Source organism: Plectropomus leopardus, chromosome 19, assembly GCF_008729295.1.
Source record: "Plectropomus leopardus isolate mb chromosome 19, YSFRI_Pleo_2.0, whole genome shotgun sequence".
In the NCBI taxonomy this organism is placed as follows: Eukaryota; Metazoa; Chordata; class Actinopteri; order Perciformes; family Serranidae; genus Plectropomus; species Plectropomus leopardus.
In genome coordinates this window covers 5,240,019-5,264,382 of record NC_056481.1, presented here as the reverse complement: position 1 = coordinate 5,264,382, position 24,364 = coordinate 5,240,019, and the positions used below count along the sequence as shown (strand labels likewise).

The 24,364-nt window shown below is 35.8% G+C and overlaps 2 protein-coding genes across 2 annotated transcripts in view; both read left to right on the top strand.

The window, feature by feature from the left end:
* scn4aa (sodium channel, voltage-gated, type IV, alpha, a) overlaps window positions 1-7,923 on the top strand; it is a 31,512-nt gene extending 23,589 nt beyond the window's left edge. Inside the window, 13 exon segments of the mRNA XM_042508442.1 lie at window positions 775-929; window positions 1,049-1,222; window positions 1,351-1,387; window positions 1,390-1,472; window positions 3,233-3,514; window positions 3,615-3,668; window positions 4,553-4,690; window positions 4,827-4,857; window positions 4,860-4,915; window positions 4,917-4,931; window positions 6,272-6,542; window positions 6,624-7,040; window positions 7,043-7,923. Of these exon segments, the coding sequence (XP_042364376.1) occupies window positions 775-929; window positions 1,049-1,222; window positions 1,351-1,387; window positions 1,390-1,472; window positions 3,233-3,514; window positions 3,615-3,668; window positions 4,553-4,690; window positions 4,827-4,857; window positions 4,860-4,915; window positions 4,917-4,931; window positions 6,272-6,542; window positions 6,624-7,040; window positions 7,043-7,923 (2,594 nt within the window).
* Window positions 7,924-17,329: 9,406 nt separating this feature from the next.
* Window positions 17,330-24,195, top strand: cd79b (CD79b molecule, immunoglobulin-associated beta). Its single transcript, XM_042508443.1, has 5 exons — window positions 17,330-17,507; window positions 18,916-19,257; window positions 19,367-19,485; window positions 21,070-21,123; window positions 22,869-24,195. Exons 1-5 carry the CDS (start codon window positions 17,456-17,458, stop codon window positions 22,971-22,973), a joined length of 672 nt encoding a protein of 223 aa, XP_042364377.1. The 5' UTR covers window positions 17,330-17,455; the 3' UTR covers window positions 22,974-24,195.
* Window positions 24,196-24,364: the final 169 nt, after the last annotated feature.

Genomic DNA, 24,364 nt, shown 5'->3' with positions numbered 1-24,364 from the left:
GTAAAACAGCATAACTTAAAGGAAAAGGTTACTCCAAAATTTAAAAAATGCATATTTTCTTTTAAGAGTAATTAGTGTAATTTAGCAGTCTAGATTGTTTTGTTTTGAGTTGTTGAGTGTTGGAGATATCGGCCGTAGAGATGTCTGCCTTCTCCTCAGTGTAATGGAGCTAGGCACTTGGCTTGTGGTGCTCAAAGTGCCAGAAAACCAAAAAAAGTAACACTTAAAAGGCATTTGAATCATTTAAATAAAAAGAAGGCATTAATTGGTATTATTATTATTATTAATAATAATAATAATAATAATGATCATAATAATGATAATAAGATTTTTTAAATAAATGTCATAAAAATGCTCAGACATGGGGATGTAGGATTTTATCTCTATTTTTAATTTTGACATTGCATTTTATTTTTTTTATGGTGCCTCTTTTTTTATTTTATTTTATTATTTATTTTTTTCCCTGCATGGGATGCTTAGAACAAAGGATCCCCTGTCTGCTTAAACCGTCACTGTACCTCAAATGACAAAGGGCAGTGTCAATTCTGTAAAAATTGGCTATTAAACCAAGATTTTGCAGCATGGCTGGATCAGTACAAGGCAATATACCCCCCATACTTGGCAACTCACACCAAAACAATCTAGATTGATAAATAGTTCAACAGGTAAGAGAAACAGTATGTATATTTAATGTTTTGGAGAACTGCCCCTTTAACCGTGAATTGTAAGTTATGATCTTACAGACAATAACTCCTTAATTTCCTCTCCCCGCAGAATGTATTACCCGCTGGCCTTGTCTGACTGTGGACATCACTCAGGGCCGAGGAAAGAAATGGTGGAACCTGCGCAGGACTTGTTTCACTATTGTGGAGCACGACTGGTTTGAAACCTTCATCATCTTCATGATTCTCCTCAGCAGCGGCGCTCTGGTGAGTCACGCTGTCGTCGGTGCAACACATTTAGAAATGCTGACTGTTTTATGAGAGTGTTAGGAGACTGTGTTACTGTTAGGACCTGTATCTAGGTGTCTCATGTCTCCTTTTGGCAGGCCTTTGAGGACATACACATAGAAAGACGCCGAACCATCAAAATTATTCTGGAGTATGCCGACAAAGTTTTCACCTACATCTTCATCATCGAGATGATCCTTAAATGGGTCGCGTACGGCTTCAAGACCTACTTCACCAACGCCTGGTGCTGGCTGGACTTTTTCATCGTAGATGTAAGTTTTGGCATCTCGTTTTAAAGCTGATCCGTGTAACTGTCAACAATACACGCGTACAAACATGTTTCATGTCACATAGAGTCTGTGGTAACACGTGAATAGGAAATGTTTTGATTCTGCTACAGGTTTCCCTGATTAGTTTAGCTGCAAACTGGATGGGATACCTGATCTCGGACCAATCAAATCCCTCAGGACTCTCAGGGCGCTGCGGCCTCTTCGAGCGCTGTCGAGATTTGAAGGCATGAGGGTGAGTTTCTGACTGTGCAACCACGTTTGAGCGATGTGCACGACTAACCAGTGTTGAAAAGTAACTAGAACATTTACATGCATTAAGTACTGTACGGGAGAGTACAAATTGAAGGTACCTGTACTTTACTTGTGTATTTTAATCCACTACATTTTAGAGAGAAATATTGCACATTTTACTCCACTACATGTATCTGAGAGCACAAAATACTTTCCAGATTAATGTTTTACATAAAGCACATGATATAGGTGTTTAAAATAAAGATAAATAATTAAATATTAAAAGACTAAGGGATTAAAGGTTTAGTTTTATGCATTTCAGAGTGCACTATATAAAACATCAACAGCATCAAGACAAAATGCAAAAGAAACACGTTAACACATTCTAAAATGCAAAAAAAAAATTAATTGAAAAAAATTAAAAATGAATAGAATAAGACATGTATAAAATAAAATAATAAAAGTTGCAGTACAGTGTAAGAAATGACTAAAGTTTTCTGTTTGTATTCAAATCCAAAAATTCAAATTTTGGTCAGTGTACGCAGGTTTTAGCATCAAAATGTTGTTTTCCCAGGCCCTTCTAAAAATGTCTTCCCAAATGACCTGATGCAACGTTTCTGCATGATGACACTGATTCATATAAACCCTCCAAACAACTTAATGTGTCTCTTCATTAGTCAAGCCTTTTTTGAGAATTGTGTGTTTCTGAGCCTCTAAATTAGCTTTATTCCTCTAACCGCCTAACTGGCAGGAAGGCTAAGTAATGTACTGGTGTGGACATCACGTTACTTCGGATCCAGAAGTCACACAATAACAAAACAACACAATAGCAACTCCCGTATTTTGCGAGGTAAAATTACTGATTTTATAAAAGGAGTCTGCCGGCTTTGCAGAGATTGTAAAGGCTTCAGTTCCCTGTCGGACAGCAAGGTCAGTATATAATAATTTCCCTGTCAAGACACTTTCACTGCAGAACGAGTACTTTTCCTTTGATAATGTAAGTAAATTTTACTTCTGATATATTTGTACTTTTACTTTAATATAAGATGCAGGGCTCTACCTTGTATTTTTGCGTTGATGCAATGGTGCTTTTATTTAAGTGGAATTTAAGATGCAGGACTTTTACTAATATAAAGTAGCTTTGCATTGTTATAACTGTGCTTTTACTCAAGAAGGATTTAAAATGCAGGACTTAAACTAGGTCTAGAGTATCTTTGTGTTGTTTTACTGCCACTTTTACTTAAATAGAATTTAAAATGCAGGACTTGTATTCATAATTGAGCATTTTGGCATACTTTTACATTAGTAGGATTTACAATGCAGGACTTTTACTAATTATAGAATATTTTTGTGTTGTTGCTCTGGTACTTTTATTCAAGTAGGAATTAAAATGAAGACTGTTAGAACTGTTAAATAGAGCATTTTTGCATACTTTAACAAACTGCTAAATATTACTACTACAGTATTTTCTGCTTTGTTGTGCTGACACCTTTACTTACGTCAAGAATCCGAGTGCTTCTTCCACCACTGCGACTAACACTATTGTGATGTTTAATCGCACTAATTTGACTGGCTTTCCTCGACAACGTGTGTTGACTGCATGCTTTCACCGTGGCTGCTGCGTCAGAGCTGACTGAGGTAAGAATATTGTAGAAATTTTTGCGTGCTTTTTGCTCACACAAACTAAATAAACTAGCAAACATTTCTCTACATTTCTGTATATAATCGCATAATTTTAACTAAGTCCCCTCTTTTTTGCAGGTGGTGGTGAACGCTCTCGTCGGAGCGATTCCCTCCATCTTTAACGTGCTGCTGGTGTGTCTGATATTCTGGCTCATCTTTAGCATCATGGGAGTCAACCTGTTTGCAGGGAAGTTCTACCGCTGCATCAACACCACCACAGAGGAGCTCTTCCCCATGACGGAGGTCAACAACAAGAGCGACTGCATGGCCATTAAAGAGGCCACGCAGGATGCTCGCTGGGTCAACGTCAAAGTCAACTATGACAATGTGGGACAAGGCTACCTGTCTCTGCTTCAAGTGGTGAGGAGCTGTGTCCATTATTGTTACACACTTGAAAAAATAGTGTTGTAAATGTTGGGTTCAATGACTCAAATTTTAAAACATTGTTTTGATTTTTCAGTCAACTTTTAAAGGCTGGATGGACATCATGTATGCTGCTGTTGACTCAAGAGAGGTTGGTATTATTAGTGCTGAAACATTTAGCATTAAATTTGTTGGTTGCCCTTTGTTTTACGGTTATCGGGAGACATTATTAATTTTTGCTAAAAAAAAATTAAATCAGCCTTCATTTTTTTTTTTTTTTTTTGCACTGCACAACCCTAGTTTAATGTTATGTATTCATTTATACCTTTTTATTTATTTATTTTTTCAATTATTTTTTATTCATTTTTTTTATTATTTATTTTTATTCATTTGGTTAATTACAAAACTGCATTTAAGATTTTTTAAAATTAGATTTTACGAAATTATATTCTCTTTAATTCAGAAACACTATATTTTTTATTCCATGGAAACTTTTCTAAAATTATGAGATGTTATTCTCATTAATTGAGAAAATCTGAATTTTATTTTATGTTATTTTTTATTTTATTTACAAGTGAATGCATTAAGCTCAGTTAAAGACCACTTATGAGAGCTGAAGAATTAGATTTTTTTTTTTTATTAGAAATTATTTTGATTAACTTTGAAAAGGACATTATGTACTATATACACGTTAACATTGAGTTTTTAGTAGGTATGTGTATATAAAAAGTAATAAGAAATCAAAAGCTTTGCCGGTAATTCCGACATTCTCTATTCCCTCTCAACTTCCCCCCTGCACTTTGAGTTAATTGAATATATATGTAACATATATGTGACAGATGGTGATGGTGAAGTGTAGTCCTGTCTTTGGATCAACAAGTGACCCTCATGACTAGTATCATATTCCAGTTTAACCTTTTATCCAGAGTCTTCTCCGCTCAGTGTCACAACCATCGTTCTTAGTTTATATACTTTAATATCTCATAACAGGGACGCTTTCTCTTAATTTTTTGCTAATGTTTTTTTTCTTTTTAGGTAGAGGAGCAGCCTTCTTATGAGATCAACCTCTACATGTACATATACTTTGTCATCTTCATCATCTTTGGCTCTTTCTTCACACTGAACCTCTTTATTGGTGTCATCATCGACAATTTCAACCAACAGAAGAAAAAGATAAGCATCACACTGTTTTTATTAGAACTTCTCTGCACCAATACAAAAGTGACAGGTGTCTTTCTTTATGTTACATCTACACTATCATTTTAATCACTTACAGTATAATGATGTTTGTTTGATGTTGTTTCTGCACTTTGGAGACAAAGACATCTTCATGACTGAAGAGCAAAAAAGTACTACGATGCCATGAAGAAACTTGGTTCCAAGAAGCCACAGAAGCCGAATTCCGCGTCCAACGGTATTTTAATTATTTACGTCTGTTAGTAACAACATGTGTTACATTGTTTGGGAGTGTAAGTAAAGTAAAAACAAGTATGTGTTAAAAAAAAAAGCCATAACTGGCAGCAGGTTGGGTAGCTGATTGGGACACCTTAGTGAAAGGTACGTTAGTGACGAATATTTTACTTGTGTTTATGTAATTGTGGTTTTTATCAAAGATGTTTATTCATGTATCTATTAGACTGAAAGAGCTCAGAGAGCGTGTGGTATGTAGCGAACTTGCTGCTCACACACGGGGTGAACCAGATGACAATAATGCTGTGTACGTTTTTATGTAGAGGGTAAGGGTTACATTAAGGAAATTAGTTAATTTCAGGCTCGCTCAAAAAATCCTGGACACAGAAATTGTGAAAAGCAGTTTAATGGTATAACTCTGTAATTCAGTACTACACTGTTTACAGTATTTTCATGTTTTCAACTAGTTCGTAGATTTTATTTTATGCTGATTTAAACTACATTAGAGCAGCAATAATTACTCCATTACTTGACTAGTCAATCAACAGAATATTAGCAACATTTTCTGGTTTCATGCTTCTATAAACTAAGAATTTGGTGCTTTTTTTGTCATTGATAATAATCTGGATATCTTTGGATTTTTGGATGGTCATATAAACAATTTTAGGTTGTTAACTTTGGCTCTGAAAGTACACAGGGGTCTTATATTATTTAGATTAGCAGAATTAACAGAATAATAAAATGATTAATCAAGTTTTAATGGAAAATATTCAGTCGTTGCAGCCCAAAATTTCATATTTGATGTTAAAAAGTCAAAGTGAGGTAACCCAAAGTAATGACACAACTTCGGCCTTTGTTTTACGGATTTTATCACTTGCTATTCAGCCTTCATTTATGACTTTTATACTTTTATTTATTTATTTATTTATTTTAGTATATTACGAAATTGAGTTTTAAGACCAACATAAGTAAAATGCATGAAGTTAAGGAAAACAATTGTGCAGTAGTTTTTGACAAAAAAGGAGAGATTTTTATATCAAAATTCGAAGAAGTTTTTGGGTTTTTTTAGGGGAAAAATGAAATAAATTAAAAGAGAAAATAAATAATGAACAGATGAAACAATAATGAAAATGGTCAGTAGTTAAAGCCCTACATTTTTATATTCGAAGTTAAAAGCTATAAATGAGGTAACTCAGAGAATGACACATCAACTCGGCATGCATGGAATGACGTTGCCACCGGTGACCCCTGCGGTGACCTTTACTGCACACAGCTGGTGCGAACAGGCCGAATGACCCTGTCGGATATGTGTTTCTGTTCCTCGCCCTCCCCTTTGACCCGCAGAACCTAATCCAGGGAATGGTGTTTGACTTCATCAGTCAGCAGTTCTTTGACATCTTCATCATGGTGCTCATCTGCCTCAACATGGTGACCATGATGGTGGAGACGGACAACCAGAGCCCGGAGAAGGAGGACTTCCTCTTTAAAGTAAACGTGGCTTTCATTGTCGTCTTCACCGGAGAGTGCGTGTTGAAGCTCTTTGCCCTGCGACAATATTTCTTCACCAACGGGTGGAACGTTTTTGACTTTGTCGTGGTCATCTTGTCCATAGCTGGTGGGTGAATTAAAACTTAAAAACTGCAAATTGTGTTCAAGCAGACAGTTTGTGCTCACATATTATCTCTTTTTATTTCAGGTACAATGCTCTCAGACCTGATCGAGAAGTACTTTGTGTCACCGACTCTGTTCAGAGTGATCAGACTGGCCAGAATAGGCAGGATTCTGCGTCTTATTAAAGGAGCAAAGGGCATTCGGACACTTCTCTTCGCTCTGATGATGTCACTTCCTGCCCTGTTCAACATCGGCCTTCTGCTCTTCCTCATTATGTTCATCTTCTCCATATTTGGCATGTCAAACTTTGCCTACGTCAAAAAGGAGGCCGGAATTGATGATATATTTAATTTCGAGACGTTTGGTGGCAGCATTATTTGCCTGTTTGAGATCACGACGTCAGCAGGCTGGGATGGGCTTTTACTCCCGATGCTTAACAAGGAGTATCCAGACTGCGATCCGGACTTCGAGAACCCGGGCACGGATGTAAAGGGGAACTGCGGCAGCCGGGCATCAGCATGATATTCTTCTGCGGCTACATCATCATCTCATTCTTGGTGGTGGTCAACATGTACATCGCCATCATCTTGGAGAACTTCAATGTGGCGCAGGAGGAGAGCAGCGATGCGCTCTGTGAGGACGACTTTGAGATGTTCAACGAGACGTGGGAGAAGTTTGACGTCGATGGAACCATGTTCATCGAGTACAGCCGGCTCTCAGATTTCTGTGATGCCTTGCAGCCGCCGCTCAGGGTTGCCAAACCCAACAAGCTCCGTCTGATTGAAATGGATCTGCCCCTCGTCATTGGGGACCGGATTCACTGCCTGGATGTGTTGTTGGCCGTCACTCAGATGGTCTTGGGAGACACGGTGGAGATGGCGGCCATGCGGGACAGCATTGAGGCCAAGTTCATCCTGAGCAACCCCACCTCAGACTCCTTCGCACCGATCACCACGACGATGCGCCACAAAGAGGAGCAATTGGCTGCTGTAATCATTCAGAGAGCTTACCGCAGCCACCTGCTGAAACGCTGCATACGCCACGCCGCTTTTATGCACAGCTGTAAACGGTTTGGTAGAAAGGATGAAGGTGAAGATCCACCAGAGAAAGAGGGCATGCTCGCACGGAGGATGGGAGTGCTCTATGGGAGCAACGTGGACCTCGCAGAGGAGATGGAGCGCGCTGATTTGGAAACTCTAACAAGCCAACAGCCTCCTAATCCCGAGACATTGTCGCTTGACGTGGAGGCCCAGAGTGGTTCAGAGTCCGCCGAGCCAAATATCATGGTCGTACCTGTAGAAATTACTAATGAGGTTTTACTACATTCTGCCCCGAACCCACACCTCTTTAGCCTCCCTGCAAATCTGAGGGAGACGATTGTATAACGAACAGCAGTTGTTTTTCACCAATGAAAGAAGTAGAGTTAGCAGTTTAATTTTTCCACATTAAAAGAAGAGGTTACACAGTGCAAACCACTGTTTAAACTGCATTCTTCATCATTTAACTTTTAAAAAAAAAAATCCTTTTTTTTTTAATGCAATATTCAAATGTCTTTGGGTTTAAGGTGAAACTGGACAGCATGGCTTTGTCTGATAATAACCATTTAGCTATCAGCAGTTATAAACAACCATTACCGCTAAATGGGAAGTAACTAAGAACAGATAAATCAGCGTGTTACATGAGAATTAATGTAAAACACTGTAAAAACAAAAATTTATGTTCTAAAATATTCAATCACCAGTTGATAGATGTAAGTCCCACTGTAGAAATATATTTCTGTCTGTGATGCTATTCCTTTAGTTGACATTTCCAATTTTAAAAGCACAAATACATATGATTTCTCAGCATTTAAAGGGGACCTATTATGCTTTTCCTTATTTTCTGTCGTACATATTATGTTACAATGCCGTATGTTCACATAAGATGAGCTGACATCACATCTAAAGTTATTATAGTTGACTAAAACTTGGTGTGAAAAGACTTTTTTTTTTTAAACTACTAACAAAAACTAACTGGAAAGATAATGTCTACTTACAAAACTAACAAATAACTGGAAAATACACAGGAAATGTCCTTAGTTTTTGTCTTTGCCAATTTGGTCAAATTCATCAATACAACAAGAATGAAAATTTATATTTAGATAGGGATGTCTATATTACTCACTCTCACAGAACTGTTTTGTTTGTATTGGAATCCCCATTTCTGAACTTCTTAAATCTTGCCTCTGACAAATACAGCCATATAATAATTTTAAAAAGTAATGCTTACTACTACAAAGTAAACTTACAAATTCAAACTAAACATACTAATACAAACTAAACTTACAAATGCAAACTCAACTTACTAATACAAACTAAACTTAGAAATGCAAACTCAACTTACTAATACAAACTAAACTGAAACTAAACATTTTTAATAGTAAAAACTAAAATTCAACACAAAACACACAAACATGAAATATAATTAAAAAACAATGAAAAATGTAAACTATAATATTTCTGGCCAGCTCATGGTGTATTTCTTGGTCATATGTTCAAGCCTTCCCACCGCAAGTTGCGTTTTTTCCCCCAAGCGTGTTTTGCCTAGTCCTGCCATACTTCTACTAATACATATATATATATTTATATATATACATATATATATACTGCTACTTGTAGCTACATGCTAACATACGGGAAACAAATCATCTTCATTGCCATTGTTCATTTATCCCTGTTTTCGGATAGATTCCTACTGAAACATGTCCGTTTGTGAGGATTTTGGTTTCTAAGCTTTTATTGGTGATTTTTTCACATAAGAAGTGCCGCATTACTCTTTACTCCATTACAGCCATTCATTGTCTGCAGTAACATAAATGGCTCGACGGTGCTAAATGGACAGACAGACGGTGAATACAGGCGTTCCAGCACAGACAGTAGATTTTTTTGTCAACCAGTGTTTTATTTTATTTTTAAATTAAAGCATGTAAATGTGTTCAAGTATAAGCCCAAAATACAAATATGAACCAGAAAAGTACTATAATAGCTCCCCTTTAAATATACATTTGCTTTGAGAGAGCTGCATCACCTCCTGGCAGCCAATAAAAAAAGAATCTCATATAATAGCTTTCTAGTAAAAAATCTATCTAGAGGACAATTCAGTGGATTTGAATTCATACTGTGGTTGAGGCCTCTTAAATTAAAAATTATATGTATATATATATATATATATATATATATATATATATATATATATATATATAATTTTTATTTTTTTTTCTGTAACATAATTTTAAAGGTAGTTTTCTAGACATTTTCCCCCTTTTTGGATTATTTTAGGTAAATTATAGGTGTATTTAGGTAAAATTTCTTGCAATTTGTGGGACATTTTTTCTCCATGTTTTTTAAAAAAAAAATCAAACCACTTTGCTCAGTTTTAAAATGGCCAGATAGCTTGTAAAGGCGTCTGAACCCAGCACAAGAAAATGTCGTCGACCCAGGTTTTAAAGGGTTAAGCCATCAGTAACTCTGCTTTTGGTGTGGCTATTACCAGAAAACCAAACCATGTACCCCAGTTTCAAACCAAAGAGCAACTTGAACAACACATGGAAAAGCCAGAATGAACCTTTATTGGCTGTGTTTATTTCATACGCAGATATCCGGTCTCTTTTTTACGTCCTCTGATGTGACATGAAAGCCGCGCTATTGCCCAACTTTACATACTGAGAAATTAAAAACTGTTAAAAGTTTATTTTAAGTCACTTTTATTCAGAATCTCTTCAATGTGACAGCTCTTTAAGTCAGACATAAACAATATACCTACTAATACTAATTGGTTAATAACTGAAAAATGTGGCTCATCTTGATCACATTTATCTCCCAGTGAAAAAATGATCTGTTATTCTTTATATGAGGGGCCGGTTAATGCAGTTAACATCTGAAGGCCCAGTTTATATTGCACTATTTATATCCCTTCCAGGTCAGGTTAGAGCAGTTGACTGCGTAGGACTGAGAGACCTTTCTGTTTTATAAGATGACCTCATCCCTGATATTTGCATGTCTTATAAATGTTTTGTCTATTTTTTCAGTCCCCTCGCACAGATCTCAAAACTCATCTCAGTGTTAAAATGTAAACATTGTGTCTGTAAACTTAAGATGTATTTACATCAGCAGAACTGCTGAGCTCCCTTTTCATATCATTTATCCACTACATAATAATATTTCTAGCAATCATATTAATACTTGCTGTACATTTTAAATGAAGTTTTGCCTCAGGTTGCATCGAGTTTGTCTGATCTTAAATCAATCTGAAATTCAGCTAAGTGTTGGTTAAAGGTTCAGTGGGTAACTGAAATGTACTTTTTGTCATTTTTGCTAAAGCTGTCAGTATATCCTGACAGAAGTAGATGAGACAGATAATCTGTGACAAAATTAGGTTCCTTTTATTCCTCTTAGTGCCCTGAATGGCATTTGCAAGAATACACTGCACCTGAACAAAAACAGCCAATCAGAGCCGGATGTCTCGTGCAGTATCAGTCAATGCTTGTGCACACGCTGCACTGACAATAACAACTTACACGGCTAGTGAATAGATGAAGATTAAGAAAAGTTGTTTTTTTTTTTAAAAAAGTGTGAAAGCCTCTGGGAACCTAAATCACCAAAAACTATATTAATATGTAATTCAGGGTCTTATATGCATAATAAAAAGCATAAAAAATGATTTTTAGTCATTTTATTTTATTCCCAGGTTCCTTAAACTGGGTTGATTTGGGAGTGGTTATGCCTGATCCATATCACGTAATATGGATAGAGCCGATCAGAAGCCAGGTGTCACTTGATATTAATTTGACATGCTAAATTGAAATACCTCAATGCTCCTTTCAATAGTGTCAGAAACACTCACTCAGAGTTGCAGCACACTCTGGCACAAACTGGACCGTTGGTAAATTCGGAGGGCTGCTGGAATGTACCGTTCGGTTCAGCCCCTCCTTGCCATGCTCGCTCTCTGTTTGTCATGAGGTTACTGCTGCGACTGGGACAGAGTCACATATGTGACAGGAGTAACTGTTAGTATCACATGGCTTATGTTACCCAATGTTTTGTATTCACCACTAGCTGAACCATTTCTGTGCTGGTGTGAGCAGCACCGTAATGCAAACACGTGAGTGTTAGAGTCTCCTCCCGGTTGTGATTGGTTTTTCGATCAGGGTTTTTGCAAACGCCACGAGGAGTGCAAAGTTGAGCCAGAGGAACCTGATTTTTTTCATAGATTGTCTCTCTCGTACTGGTGCCATGGTATTGTGACAGTTTTAGCAAATATGACAAAAAGTTATTAACTTAAAGTTTCCTGGTAAACCTTAAAATACATGACTGTGAGTTAATGTAACAGCCCACTTTATGATGTGTAGCTAATTACACCTATTTACGTATTTACAAAAAAACTAAATGCACAGTTAGTCATCTCAAGTCCGTCCTCGTGTATAAAGGTCGCTTCACTTGCTGTTGTGTAAGTCTTAACTGAATTTAAAACGTCTTACTCTGAATATTTACACATGATGAACAACATAAGCACTTTTACAGTTTTCTAGGTTGTTTTTTTACAATAGATAATAGAGGGTTGTCTCTTCTCTTGTTTATGTGTTCAACACTATTTTTAACAACAGCCCTGGGGGATTAAGAAAACATGAATGTTTCCTCTACGAGGGGTCTCTTTGTCTTATCCTGCTGCCGCAGCATGGCAGTTTTTCTGTAATGTGACCTGCAGCGATCCTGTTTGAGACTGACATGCTGCTGCACCACGTAGCTGTAGTCTCCTCTGATGGTTCAGTCAGACTCGCAGACAGTATCCTCCTGTTGTTTACATTTCTAATGGAGGAAGAGCTTTTACTGGTACACCCACAGTCAGTGTTGCCTGTATATACATTTTTCTTTCTTCTTTCTGTATTGTATATTTCTATCATTTTGTTATTGTAAAAATTGTAACTATATTGTGAGAATAAAATACTTCTTGTAGGGAAAAGTAGACTGTCAGTTTGTGTTGTTTCTCATTATACTTTGTGAAACTACACTGGTGTGTTGAGGCCCTCTGGTGGTTTGTGTGGTGAACATCACACACTGTTGACTAATCATCTTATATTTCAAATCGATAGTGTCCTCTTCTGTTTGTACAGTGTATTTTTCCATGAAATACTTTATCTCGTAGGGAATATTTGCAGTAACAGCTAACACACATTTGGTGTGTCAGTGAGTATTTACAGCTGCGGGACAATGTGTGTGACTCAGGATAAACAGTACCATTTGTGATTATAGATACCTAAATAATAAAAACAAATACATTTATGGACAACATTGGATGCTATTGTATAAGCCAGTGATACTCAATTTACGTCTTTGCAGGGCTGGTGCGACTGGCCGCCTGTCATTTTGCAAAAGTGGCCCCCACACTGTAAATAATTTCACTGCAAAACAGTAAAGAGCTGGCAGCACAGACGCCAAACAATATACCGTAATTTTACATTATTTATACTGTGAAATGACTTTACGACCTTACTGAAAATACGGTATATTTCTGTATTTCTGCAATATACAGTAAAATACTGGCAGAACAGACACCAGCAATAGTCTTAGTTTTTGCAGTCTTAAAATAATTTTGTGGAGACACACAGCAGATTAAATGAGCTTTAATCTGCTGTATTGTTCTTTCCTAAAACCAAAAATGTACCCATATACTCAGCACATTCTCCTGGCTGCTCTGTGTTATTTGTAACATTTTCGACCGTCCATTGTCTATGGAGCAGCAGACTTTATTCCCCATAACATCACAAATTTGAGATTTAGCACTCTAGTTTTTGGAATTGGGTGGGAGTTGTTCACTAATACTTTTAATACTTTTATTACTACTGTTATACTAATACTTTTGGACTGTTTTTGACCATAGAATAATGTATTAATTTTGAAAATGGGCGTAGTTCCCCTTTAAGCAGAGCCACTCATTTCAGCACTATATATCGGCTTGCTTGCCCAGTCGCTATTTTTTGTGCGCGAGTGTGAACAGACCAAAATAAGCACTGCCTCTAACAAGAAATAAGTAGGTGGGGTATCTGATTTATTTTCATATTTTTTTGTGGTTGCACGCTATGCCCAGTGCTGACTGACATTACTTTAGAGGGATGTGGGCTCAGTTGCTCTACAAGTGTTTGTTGGTGTTTTCAGTTTTGGCTACTTGGCAGTGTGGTGCTGCTCTGTTTCCGGCAGGATATGTTGATAACCAGAGAGCACTAATAATTAGGGCTGCAACTGACAATTATTTTTTGTTTCAAATGTTTTTTATTCTGAGACACCCTTCTTTAAGATATCAAAACATTGTATTACCATATTTCTTTTCTTTATCAACAAGCAATGTCAAAGACACAGTAAGAACACTTTTTAAAAATCAGATAATAGATCAGAATCAGATTTATCAAAATCAGATAAATGTTCCACAAATTTCAAGAAAGTTATAGATTAAGAAAATTATTTTAAACAAGTTAGGGAAAAAAAGTCTGGGGAGACACAATACTTACAATAAGTATAATTACATATTTTAAATTATGTTACAGAATAATTATATATTTTTAAGCACTTTTCCCTTTTTTTCGCTTTTGTTTTTTCACATTTCTTTTGACATATTTTTTGCTAATTTTTGCAGAAGTTCTTTCGTTGCTCATTGCTCTTTTTTGTAAAGAAATCTCAGTTTGCCCAAGTCACAAAGGCTTGATAATACTATTCTGTACTGTATGACATGACCTGCAAAACTTTCTTGCCTACATATCAAAGAAAAACACTTGACCTCTAACTCATAACCAGCCTCACAGTCTCTCCTCATCTACTCTATTTCCACCCACACTGGAATTAAGATTATGTTACTAATGATCATTTTAATTATCCATTCATCTAATATCGTAATTTTTTAAATATTTGGTCTATTAACAAAAAAGCAGAAGATAATGTATTTACCACACTGAAAGACAAGAAAAAGCAGCACATTTGACAAGCTGAAACAATACAAAGTTTGACATTTCACCTTCAAAAATTGACTTAGATTTTAACAGTTGTCTAATTAATGATTGTCGAAGTAATCGGCTAACTGTTGCAGCAAGTAACCATTCTCACCTCGGAGCTCTGTGATAAGTTTACATATTATCAGGCATCCATTACTTAGAAAACAATGAGTGAAAATGAAAAAATGACAGGCCTTAAGCTTGACTGACTCTGAGTCGCCTCTCATTAAAATGAAGGGAGGTTCAGTATTTCCTGTCAGCGTTTCGCGGTTGTTGGAGGCAGCAGTAAATCTCCTGCTCACACACTGTGAAAACTGACTTACAGCACCAAACAAAAACCGATATGGTGCTGTAAGATGCATGCTCACTTTAGGAATTTGGGGAAATGTGATGTGGTTGACTTGAAAACTTTGGCAAGATTCAGTCAGGAGATCTGCATGTTTTATTAACCCTTTGGAAGATGAGCAAATTGGCTTGGTTTCTTTAAAAAAAAAAAAAAAAGAAAAGCAGACAATGAGCAACACAAAAAATCACCTCCAAATCAGCAAGAAATTCTAAGAAAATTATTTAAAATTAAAATATACAAACGAAAAAAATAGATGAAAAAAGTGCTAAAATAAAATAAATAATACAAATTCTGATAATTATAATAATTATAAATATTTTTCTTGCTATTTGTCCTTAGTTATTTTATTTATTTATTTTTTTAGCTAATTTTCAGGTTGTTTTTGTCCTTGCAATTTGCAGGACATTTAATGCCAAGTTGCTAATTTCCTTTCCCCATGTTTTTGAAAGAAATCAAACTAATGTGCTGAATGTTTGAATGCAGCATAAAAAAACGGATGTCAGTGCAGATTTCAAAGGGCTAAAACCTTCTAGTAATTTTATTTATGTAATGTTCTGAAAGGTATTTTCAAATCACCATCACACAGCAGAACACAAACACATTCAGCTTGAAACAATGAGATTTGGCCAATCACAGCAGAGCTGAATGGCACGCTCTGGCACTCCTGCATGGGGGATGAAACCTCACTCTTGACTGCATGTTTATGTTGCATAACAAAACTTCATCTGTGCTCGCAACTTTGTAGGGCTGCACTTACCGCAGGAACACAACGTAAATGTTAATATGCTGATGTTTTGCAGGTATAATCTTAACAATATTTAACACCTCTGTTACATTTGCTCATTTTCACAGAACACACAGTATAGACGAGGCTGTTGGTAATGTCATTATTTCTGCAGGCATTTGGGCATAAACAAAAGTATTGAATAAGAGAAGATTTTGACATCATGATGCTGGTAGATGAAAAATAAGTCAAACTTAAATTGGGAACCATGAATGTATGAAATTTTGTGCCAATCCAACCTGTACAGGTTGAGATATTTTAAAGAGGAAGTGAAGGTCTTGATGTGCTGGTAGCGCTAGATGAAAAGTCAGGGATTCTCCAAATTCATGAGGATACATTGTCTGGGAACCACAAACGTCAGTTTCACTGCAATCCATTAAACAGTTGTTGAGATATTAAAGCCTGGACTAAAGTGGTGGACTGACAAACCCACAATGAAACACACAGACACATAAGCATTGCCTCCCTAGCACTCGTGGCTGCCAAAAAAGTCCCTAGAATTTAGTCCAAATTACTTCCGAAAATCAGAAGAAATCCACTGAGCTACTGTAAACTCGCAGGCTTTGTCCCGAAGTAACACATTAGTTATTTGTTGTTGTTTTTTGCAGATGTCACTGGACTTTTGCCTGAAAGACAAGCAGAGGAGTGATTTAAGGCCTCTTGCAAGGTCTGGTAAGTCACTTTTGGTTTCACACACACACACACACACACACACACACACACGCACACACACAAAAGTCCATATATTGTCTTTCTTCTGCATTTACACAGTTAAATCTCATATTACAGATCTAGTTTTAGTCAGTTCTTGTAAGTTATAATATGTTTCTATGTTATTATGCAGTGCTACAGGAGTTCAGTGACCCCTAGAGGGTCCTCAGAGTTACTGCAGGAGTGGTGCTAAAATATTTTTTTATATTTATTTATTTTCAAAATTACAATATGACTCCTTAACTGTACACAACATGGATGATGGGCTAACTGTTACTCATGGATCTTTGTCTAATTAATTCCATGAAAAATATACAAATCTGTGAATAATTACTATTTTAATAGATTAGTATTGTATGCACTACAAAAAAAGGTATGTTTATGGGACTTGAGGCCACCCTACACATTATTGTGGACCCAGTTTTTAGCAAAGTAGCTTTATTTGTATAGCACACTTCATACAACAACGCAATTTAAATTATCTTACAGAGCAATAAAATTTAAAGCAGATTTAAGGATAGAGACTTACAATAAAAGAGTAAAGAGAAAAGGTAAAATAATCACAAAATTATTTACAGGTTGTAAAATTTGAATACATATGCTGCTTTTTAAGAAATGAAAAGTAAAGCACCAAAACAAGAAAAAGTCTTGTGGTACTGATACTGAAACTCTGGTATTGTTCTGTCACGAGTATCGAAAAATATCTAACAAAACTAAATCGTGTTAATGACTTGGTATCATAATGTTTTGTTGTTGGCTCAAAAGGCCTCAAAATCTACCCTTCGCTCCCCTAAGGCGCATGTTTACAACATGGTTTCTTTCGTCCCTAAAAATGGAACACAACGTAAATGAAACTGATTTTTGATGTTTACAGTGTGGGTTGTGAGTAATTTTGGTTCGATGTTAAAACGTTCTTCCCCTTATTTGCCTGAGTGGTGACAGACAGACATCCACCGGTGCAGACACTTCTTCTCCTCATTCACAACACATTCATGCTGCAGAGAGGTTTAAAAGAACGCGCGGACATCTGCATCTGAAATATTTGTTCTGCATGTCATCATGCGCTGGTTGTTGGCTGGATGCTTTGGATTTGTGCTGATCAACATTTCAGGTAAATATAAAATCTTTTTGCAATATCATCAACTTATAAAGTGACTGAAAATGATGCAAACAAGAGTTACAGTCTTGGTGCTAAATAATAACATTAGTGAATGCTGAATGTTATTAGAGCAATATAATTAGCCCAATTGTTCATAACTCTTTATGTAATTATTAAGTTGTACTTTTTATGGCTGTTTAACCACAGCTACAATGCACAAAGTGTTTTGCATGTTATTTTTTGACTCCACACTACCCTTACTTCCTGGCCATCTGGGGGGAAAGAGGAAGTTGTTCTCTGAGACAAAGACTGAATATTTTAATATAGTGTTTATATACAGTAGACTAAGGTATATCAACTGACCATTCGGTTACTTTATTTCAGATCTGTAGTTCATTTTTAGAGAAAGATATTGGAAAGAAAATAGAAAAAGAGAGGAAGAAAACTAAATTTAAAAGCAAACATTGAAATACACATTCACAACATGTATTAATAGACTTGAGCAACAAAATTGTGTAGACAGTTAGGCAGCTTTTACTGCCTAACGTTGCATCCATAAACATCCTGAGATAATTAGTTGATTAATCTGGGGTTGCAATAGACAATTATTTTGATTACTAGTAGTTGTTCTTTGGATGACAGTGTTGACTATTTTATCCAACTAAATGTCAAAATATTTAATTTACAGTCATATAAAAACAGAATGCAGCCAATCTTTACATCTGAGTAGAGGCAATATAAGCTGATTTTCTGCTTGATTAATGACTGCATTTATTATCAAAATTGTTTCTGAGTCATTTTCTGTAAACTACTCAATTAATTGTGTAAGCATTAGATTATTAGACTGCTGATATATGATTAAGTGCTCCATTATAACTCAATATTGTCTGGTATTTGGATCTGACACACTTAGTAGGTTAGTTTATCAGTCTATAGAAAGGTGTCAGTTTATGTCATTAATCAACCAAAAATGCCAAACAGTCTCTGGTTACAGATCCTCATATGCAAGAATTTGCTGCTTTTCGTGTTTTCAGTCTTTGAAGTTTATATTTTTGAGTTTTTAACTTTTTTTTTTTTTTTTACAAAATAAGAAATATGGAGCCATCATCATAGTTGCAATGCTAATTACTGTAATTAGCATCCTTATCATGTAAGCACCATAGATAAGGAAAACCTATTTTACCCATGTTCTTGTGTCTAAGTGACTCCAGGTTAAAAAAAAAAATACTTAAGTTACCTTTTAAGAGACTTTATCTCTGCTTAAGTAGAACTTCTGAAATAGTAGTTTTTGATCCTTCTGATATAAACACATCATTCTTCTACTCAAAATAGAGCAATATCATCTGCATACACGTTTATCTGGAGATATTTAAAGTAGCTGCTGCTGTAATTGTGTCACTTTGTCTCTCAACCTTCTCAGTGGCCCCAGATCCTGCCATGCAGATCATTCAGAAGCCCCGGTTCATTGGTTTGCCAGTTGGACACAGGGTGTTCATGTTGTGTCTGTCCTACCCTGTACAAACTGTGCCAGCCAAAGTGGAGTGGTACAAGGCTGACGAGTATGACATGGATAAATCGAAAACAATTAAGTTGGCAGCAGAAAAAGGAAAGTATGATATTTTTAACATCACTGTAATCAATAAATCAATCAAGAAAGACGCTCCGGCTCTGGTAATCTCTAATATAAATATAAAGGACAGTGGAGTCTATTTCTGCAAGATGAACGATCACTGGGGACCTGGGACTGGACTTCACGTTTCCAGTAAGTGGTTCAGACAGCATGTGTCATATTCAGACCTACAGACACTGATGTATTTTACTGAGGTCTGTACCAGCTCACTTTTTAAAAACACACATTTTTCCTCTCACAGGAGACATTAACATTGCCGAGGCTCTGCACAGGACCAGGATGAAGGACGGTCTCATCATCCTTCAGGGCCTGGTGCTGGCTGTGTGTATTGCTGCGTTTCTGCTACGCAAACAACATCTGGTAAGGAACAAGATGAATAAGACACACAACAATATTACTAACTAATTTAAATTTAAGGAAGAAGTAGATGAGATGTTTTTCGGAGGGGAACTTAAGGTTTTTAAAATTAAACAGATGTCTGCAACACTATAAACACGCTGACAGGTCACAGCTAAAACACAGGCCTACCTGCAACTAATGATTCTGTTCATATACCTGATGATTTTTCTTATTTCTTTTTTCTGTCCATCGTTGACGAGTTCCTAGATCCTAAGATAACATTTTCAAAGTGCCAAAATATTCAATCTACAAATTTATTTTGAAAAAGAAGCAAAACATTAACTTGTACTTCCAGTACCAACGTTTGGTCAGTGGCCCGTCAGTGTCAGATACCAACGCACAGAGGCAACTTTCAGTGGCGGTAGGAGACAACGCGAGCAGCAGCATTTGCTGATGCTCTTGGCAAAAGAAAGGAGAAAGTAAAACAAACGCCGGACTTTCACCTGCAGACCACTGTTTGTGTCCAATGTGAAAAGTGAAATTGACCAGAGTCAATCAATACATTTTAATAATAACGTAGTGTGCTAGTATGTTTGCCATACCGTGCTAGTGATGTGATAGTAAGTAACGAGTACTTCATGGTGTTTTATCGAAATGCAACCACTTTGTTGCCCAAACTTTAAAACCTACGTACAAATGTACTGAGCTTATTTTGAAGATGAGAATACGTATCAAATGAGTAGAAACTTGACATTTCCTGGAACAACCTAAGTTTATTTTGAAAAAAAAAAACCATGCATGTAATAAGCGTAAATTGACACGCCGTACCTTGAATGTCAAAAACTGATGCTGGTGGGGAACCTAGAGTGTCATACTGATCAAGCGTTGGTATTTGAGTATTTGAGTTGGTAAGATTTTTTTTGTTTTATTTTCTTCTTTTTTTTTTACTGTACAAAATACCAATAATGCCAATACATATCAGGACGTTTTGTTACTGTAAAGCTAGAAAATGGAGTATTAAAGTCAGATCTTTGACAAAGCAAAAGTCCTGCAATCAAAAATCTTACACTTTAAACACATTTAAAACCAAGACACTAACTGCGCTTAAATACCACTTCCCTCATTAGATGTACTGTATATTGCCAAAAAAGGTAACAGGACTGCAAACACTAGGTTAGTTAACATAGCATAACATAAAGACCATTCAGGATGAAAGCCAGTGTCCGTTACCGGCATTAATTTGCATTAACTGTGATAAGCGAGCAAAGTTGCTCAAGCTGAAAGATAACTCTGACTCAATTTAGTTCCTCCAGTGAAGATCTGAAAGTCCTTTTTTTAACGAGACCCTGTGAGGTTCTTCAACCGCTAGGTTAACGATAGGCAGAAATTATAATTTATCCTACATCGATACGCTTTCACTGTCCTTTCTTTTTTACTTTTTAATTTCATTTTTTTTTACAACTGTGATTATTTGGGTATTTGATGCAAAGGTATGTCAGTGTGACAGATGTTGACAAAAACTGAAAATACACATTTTAGTCATTTTTCAATACACTCTGTAACCGCAATAACCTTTTTCTCTACATTTCTTCTATTTTTTAACAGTTGGAAAAGAAGGACAGCATATACGAGGAGCCTGAAACTGATCACATCTATGAGGTTTGTTGGAAAATTCTCTGTTTTACAGTCAAATTAACCAAATGCTTAGAGGTAGACTAAGTATCCAGATTCCCTACTTCAGTAAAAGTGGGGGAGGAATACTGACCTCAACCTGTCTTCTTGTGATCAATCAAATTATAATTTTAAGGCAGCCTGGACAGTAACATTTTAAGCTAAAAATTTTTTCTAAGTTACAATGCATTTTTTTTACAAACATTCAAAATCAGCACATCTGGAGATCTGTGGTTTTCACTGGACTAATTCATTCTAAAGTACATAAAGTTAAATAAAATAAAAGTAAACTACATCTACTACCTCGGAGTAAATGCTCAATAAATAACATTTTTTATTGACGTTCCACCACTGTCAAAGAAAGGGCGATTTCCTTTTGTTAAAGGTGGTCATTCACTTGTATTTGTGAAGACACAGCTGTGTTTTTACATAAAGAATATGTGCAATCAACAGCAGGACCCACAGTCTCCTCGCACCACTGAGTTCAAAACCGCAGTTTTATCTTGTTCTGTCAATGCAGCTCTCAGTTTGTTTGTTTTTTTTTCATTTATGAATATGAGCACAGTCTATACAGTGCATTATATGGAAGCACTTTGTTTGCTTCTTTTGTAAGAATAATGAAAAAAAAAACTTTGGAAATACAGAATTTGTGGGTTGAAAAGTAGATTTTTACTGCTTTAGAAATTTAAAAGTCATAGCAGAAGAACATACAAAAATTGTCTTTAAATTACTTTAATTTACTTTAAATTAATGCACAAGGGAAAAAAAGGAAAAGAAAGCACATAGCCTGAATGCATAGACCTATAAAAATGTTACATGAAGTATTTGAAAAGCAAATAAAAAGGTAATTTTTTTTTAACATTCACCCCTTAACACCTGGATTGTTTTCTTTTGACAACACAATGAGCAACTTGGCAAGAAATGCTATTAATTGCAGAAAAATTAGTAAACTGTGAGAGTGGCATTGCCGTTATTTTGCGTTTATTTTTTTTATTTTTTACTTTTTTATAAACTAGGGAGAAATGTCCAGAAAACTTCATATGTAATTTGTATAATAATATATTTAAATTAATATTAATTTTGTTTTTGGTTTTTTTTTTTTTTTTTTGCTTTTATTGATTAATTTATTTATTTTGGTTATTTTCAGGTAATTTACTTGTAACTTTTTTCTAATTTCTTGCTAATTTTCGAGTCATTTCTGGTGAAATTGCTCGTAGTCCTCTTCCAGTGTTTTTGAAAGAAATCAAGCCAGTTTGCTCAGGTTTCAAAGAGTTAAAAAGCAGCATTTTTTACATGCTATTATTGATTTATACGCCTCTTTGGGGAGACCTGAAGTGTTGCACTCGAGCCCTCTTATTTGAAAAGCATGAATCACTGACGTGTTCTTTTAAAAGACAAAATGCTGTTGTAGTGGACCGTAGGAGCGATGTAAGTGCAGGATTAATGAGGCAGGTTAGATAATGAGCATCATTTCTTTGTCAATCATTCCTAAACTCTGAATTTGTCAACATATAACAGTCAGGAGTGTTATTACACATAATATGATAGATATGCAAATGTCGACTTCTCTGCTGTGACAGAGTCATGTCTAAATCACTATGCAAATTTACAATTTATCAATACGCCCAAACATTGGTATGAACTCAACTTTAACTAGGATTCCCCAAAAAGACCCCGAGACACGCATGTATATACATATACATATTTCCTTATTTCTTATTTCTGTCTCTCAGGGTTTGGCGATTGAGACATGTGGAGGAGGTCTGTATGAGGAACTGTCTATTTACGCCGAGGCTGAAGGAGCTGAGGCCCCATGGGAAAAAACAGACCGGGAGTGAGACACATGGCAATAATGTCCAAGTTCTTGGTTTTAAAAGTACAAATTCTACGTTAAAGGTCCTCAGCAGGCTCTGCTCAGGGGTAAAGACCTGTTATGTTCCTTTAAGTACAATGTTTGTTTATAAATGTGCAACATATGACTTCTAAAATGCTTGCAGTCCTGTCGCTCAAAAGTAAGATGTTGGCTTTGTACTTATATGGAAACCACAAATATGTGACATTTGTCCATTGCATACATATAGTGTCAATATTCCTAAAGTGATGGAGTCCAGATTACATGTAAACCAGCTAAATTTCTCATCTGGAGCAGGCGTCGTGGATGGCGTGACACCTAAGCGAGATGCCTGTTTGAGACCAACCAACAAGGACACTGTGTTTTTAATGATACATTTCCTGCTGTGCAAAGTCTTTTAACGACACATCGGGACATTTTCAGTGGAAACTCGATATTTCTAACAGCAGGGGACATTTCCAGCTGTTTTTGTTGCACCAAAACTGTATTTTTGATAAGAAGTTAGGACATTTTTAGACAGTTTTGTTGCACTAAAACCAGGTTGTTTAACAACACGCTAGGACATTTTCAGACGTGTTTGCTGCAGCAGAATCATGTCTTGTCGAGATATTTCAAGTCGTGTTGGTTGCAACAAAACTGGGTATTTTGAATGATAAGTCAGGACATTTTCAGCTGTTTTGTCACACAAAAATTAGGTACTTTTTGACAACACATTGTCACAAAAGCGGATATTTTTAACAACACATATGGACATTCCCAGCTGTGTTTCTTGCACTAAAATTGGGTATTTTTCACAACACATCGGGACCTTTCCAACCTTGACAAAATTAGCTATTTTAGGCCAAAAAACGTATCTTTTCCTTACCGTTACCAAGTGGATTTTATGCTTAAACCTTATAACTAGTCAACTAGATAGTTGAAATATTAATTTCACAAATAAAATGTTGCCAAAAAGTAACATTTCTGGTTTGCAAAAATGTACAATGCCAACATGTAGTCTGTTTTTTGGGGCGCTGTTTATTTTATGCTATTGACTAACAATGAAGTGAGTGAATCAGATGTTAACAACTGACATTTTTGGTGCTTCAAGAGGATTTTTTTTATAAATATAAAAAGTATTTTGTGTGATTTCATAATGACTTATTTGAGTTTATCTATTATGTTGTTGTTGTTGTTAAATATCTGTGTACATTTTCTTTATGTAACAGGAATAAAAACAATAAACACATTTCCATTTGCTGAAGAAAGTAGTTTTTTATTGCCTTTTACAGATAATAAATAAATAAATAGGAAGTTGATCAACAATGTATTAATTTATAAATATACTGGTTGTGAAGAATTTCGACCAAATAATAAATACTCATTACATAAATAATA

Excerpts from the sequence above, each read along its gene's own strand:
- cd79b (XM_042508443.1), top strand. The coding sequence starts at position 17,456 with ATGCGCTGGTTGTTGGCTGGATGCTTTGGATTTGTGCTGATCAACATT. Across the intron at positions 19,258-19,366 it reads GACTGGACTTCACGTTTCCA|GAGACATTAACATTGCCGAG; the intron begins GTAAGTGGTTCA and ends TTCCTCTCACAG. Across the intron at positions 19,486-21,069 it reads TGCTACGCAAACAACATCTG|TTGGAAAAGAAGGACAGCAT; the intron begins GTAAGGAACAAG and ends ATTTTTTAACAG.